This window comes from Octopus bimaculoides, chromosome 6, assembly GCF_001194135.2.
Source record: "Octopus bimaculoides isolate UCB-OBI-ISO-001 chromosome 6, ASM119413v2, whole genome shotgun sequence".
In the NCBI taxonomy this organism is placed as follows: domain Eukaryota; kingdom Metazoa; phylum Mollusca; class Cephalopoda; order Octopoda; family Octopodidae; genus Octopus; species Octopus bimaculoides.
The window spans coordinates 62,810,421-62,813,765 of NC_068986.1; the positions used below are offsets into that span (position 1 = coordinate 62,810,421).

At 35.5% G+C, this 3,345-nt stretch overlaps 1 protein-coding gene across 1 annotated transcript in view; it reads right to left on the reverse strand.

The window, feature by feature from the left end:
* Positions 1–1,113: 1,113 nt before the first annotated feature.
* The window catches only part of LOC128248071 (uncharacterized), a 65,246-nt gene continuing 63,014 nt past the window's right edge, over positions 1,114–3,345 (reverse strand). Inside the window, exons 5-6 of the mRNA XM_052968474.1 lie at positions 2,392–2,436; positions 1,114–1,160 (exon numbers count right to left, since the gene is read on the reverse strand). Of these exons, the coding sequence (XP_052824434.1) occupies positions 1,114–1,160; positions 2,392–2,436 (92 nt within the window). The remainder of the gene's footprint in view (positions 1,161–2,391; positions 2,437–3,345) is intronic.

Sequence of the window (3,345 nt, forward strand, 5' to 3'; positions counted from 1 at the left end):
AGCTTGCCCCAGATGCACATGTAGAGACAAATCTAAATGTCCTCTTGGGCAGAAATGCTTTATATCCTCCATTGTTTATAAGCACAGGTATCAGTGAACTAAGACAACAGTTGAACAGGAATCAAGCATTATATCAGAGCAATGGTAGGGAAATTAAATCCAGATATAACAACTATCTTTTGACTTTTAGGCACCATGATAAGAAGCATTCAACTTCCCTTTCAGCTTTAATGTAGAAATTTAAAGATGGAGGGACCAACTTTGGCATCAAATGGAAAATCTTTTCCAAAACCAAGCTCTATGTTAGTGGGTCAAAAAGTTGTTCAGTATGTTTTCTTGAGAACTTGAGAACCTCCAACGACTATGTATATTCCAGGAATGAGACTTTTTCTTTATGTCCACCTTTTAAGAAATACATCTTGGTGGAGTTTAAAAGTAGGCCACTGAATACATTGTAAACCATTAATATCTTGTTTGTGTCTTTTTGATATTTGTTTATTGTTATGTTGGGTATCTTCCCATGTTTTTCTTTCTGTCTTCTTCCTTATAAGCATTCCCTGTTCAAACTTCATCTACTTTTGAAAGCAACTTACAAATTGTCTTGTTCTCAGCTTGAAAAATAGTAAGATAAATTAATGCTTTACCCCCACAAACCCTGGATACCTGTTTTTCACAAGCCTTGTGTTTCTATTATAACATTACATACAGACAGACATACATTCATACATACATTCATATATACATACATACATTCATACATACATGCATGTATGTATGTATGCATGCATGCATGCATGCATGCATGCATACATGCATACACACACACACACACACACACACACACACACACATATAGCAGGTCAGTGGGATAAGATAATCCAGGTGTTTTAAAACTTTTAAAAGTTTCAAATATAGTCAGATATATACATGATAGTCTCTTTTATTATTACAAGACACTCTAAGGTGGTGAACTGACAGAATTGTTACCACACCACAGAAAATGCTTAGCGGCATTTCTTCCTGCTTTACGATCTGAGTTCAGATTCTGCTGAGCTCAACTTTGCCTCTCATCTATTTAGGGCTGATGAAATAAGTGTTAGTCAAGCACAGGGGTCAATGCAATTGACTATCCTTCTCCTCAGAAATTTCATGCTTTGTGCCTGTAACAGAAAGGATTATCACAAGATACTTTAAAGCTATCTGGTTAATGATTACAACAAATAAGCAGTTTTTCTTTGTGAGCATGAATCATCATCATCATCATCATTTAGCATCCATTTTCCATGCAGGCATAGGTTAGACAGTATGACTGGAATTGGTAAACCGGAGAGCTGTACAAGGCTCCAGTCTAATTTTGACTTGGTTTCTATGGTTGGATGTCCTTTCTAATGCCAAACACTCCAAGAGTGTAGTAGATGCCTTTTACATGTCACCAGCATGGGTGATTTTGCATATCATCATCACGGGTGCCTTTTACATGTCACCGTCATGAGAACCTTTTATGTGTCACCATCACAGATGCCTTTTATGTGTCACTGGCACTGTCCACGACTGCAATTTCATTTGGCCTGGTGAGTCTTCTTAAGCACAGCAAACCAATCATGTGTCATCACAAGACCCAACATCCGAAGATCATGCTTTACCACCTTGTTCCATGTCTTCCTGGGTCTACCTCTTCCACAGGTTCTCTCCACAGTTAGGGGTCAGCACTTCTTTACGCAGCTGTCCTCATTCATACACATCACATGACCATACCATCACAGTCTTCTCTCTTGCACATCACATCTGACACCTCTTATGCCCAATTTTTCTCTCACGACACTTGAACTCTATTGTACTTGCAAACTGATATTGCACATCCAGTGAAGCATACTAGCCTCATTTCTTTCAATCCTTTGCATATCCTTTGCAGTCACAGCCCATTTTCACTGCTGTGTAGCATGCCTGATCACACACAGGTGTCATACAATCTACCTTTCACTCTGAAGGAGAGGCTCTTTGTTACCAACAAAGGTAGAAGCTCTCTGAACTTTACTCAGCCTATTCTTATTCAAGTAGCCACACTCTGGGAGCATCCATCTCCACTGCTGACTAAGGTTTCCATACAGTTGGAATTATTTTTTTAACTAGACAGCCTTCTTGCTGGTAGTCACAGTTGGTAGTCAGATACATTTACCTTAACTCTGAAGCAACTCGTATAGAGTTAAGACAATTTTAAATCGACAATTAGTATATACATTTAATACTTATGGATATAGTTAATAAAGAAATTCTTAGTAAAAAACAAAATAAAGATATATATTATATCTTCAAATGGTAATGACAGTTATATTACTTAACTTAAAAAGTAAATATCTAATAAAATTATGAAAGTAATAAAATTAATCTTACCTTTGCAATGTAAAAAACAGTCTTTATATTTACAGATTCCCAAATCTGGAAAATGTAATATTATTATTATTACTACTAATACTATTATTATTATCATTATTATTATCATTATTATTATTATTATTATTATTATTATTATTATTATCATTCTTCTTCTTATTATTATTATCATTATTATTATTATTATTATTATTATTATTATTATTATTATTATTATTATTATTATTATTAGTAGTAGTTGTTGTTGTTGTTGTAGTATTAGGGGACAAGCTGGCAGAATCGTTAGTATGCTGGATGAAATGCTTAACAGTATTTTGCCCATCGCTATGGTGTGAGTTCAAATTCTATTGAGGTCAACTTGACTTTACACCCTTTTGGGGTTGATAAATAAAGTACCAGTTGAGCACTAAGGGCTGATGTAATTGACTAGTCTCTGACCTCTAAATTTCAGGCCTTGTGCCTATTGTAGAAAGGACTGTCTGCTGGCATTTTGTTCTGAGTTCAAATTCCACCGAGGTCGACTTTGCCTTTCATCCTTTTGAGGTTGATTCAATAAGTACCAGTTACGCATTGGGGTCGATGTAATCAACTTAATCCATTTGTCTGTCCTTGTTTGTCCCCTCTATGTTTAGCCCCCTGTGGGCAATAAAGGAATGAATTATTATTATTATTATTATTATTATTCAGTAGTTTTATTTTTATAACGTGCTTTCACTTCACTACCGAGCGCAGCTCTGTGCGCCTTGGGTATGTGCTGTGGTTTGCTGTGGTGCTCTTATGTTTACTGTATTGAAAGTGTTTTGCGTAGAATGTGTGCAGTACCCAGTAGTGCAATTTTCTGTATGTTATATATATTTGTAAGTCCTGGTGTTTTTGTTATGTATTTGTCTGAATATTTTTTTATTATACCTAAGGCACCTACTATGATAGGAATTGTTTCTGTTTTTAGATTCC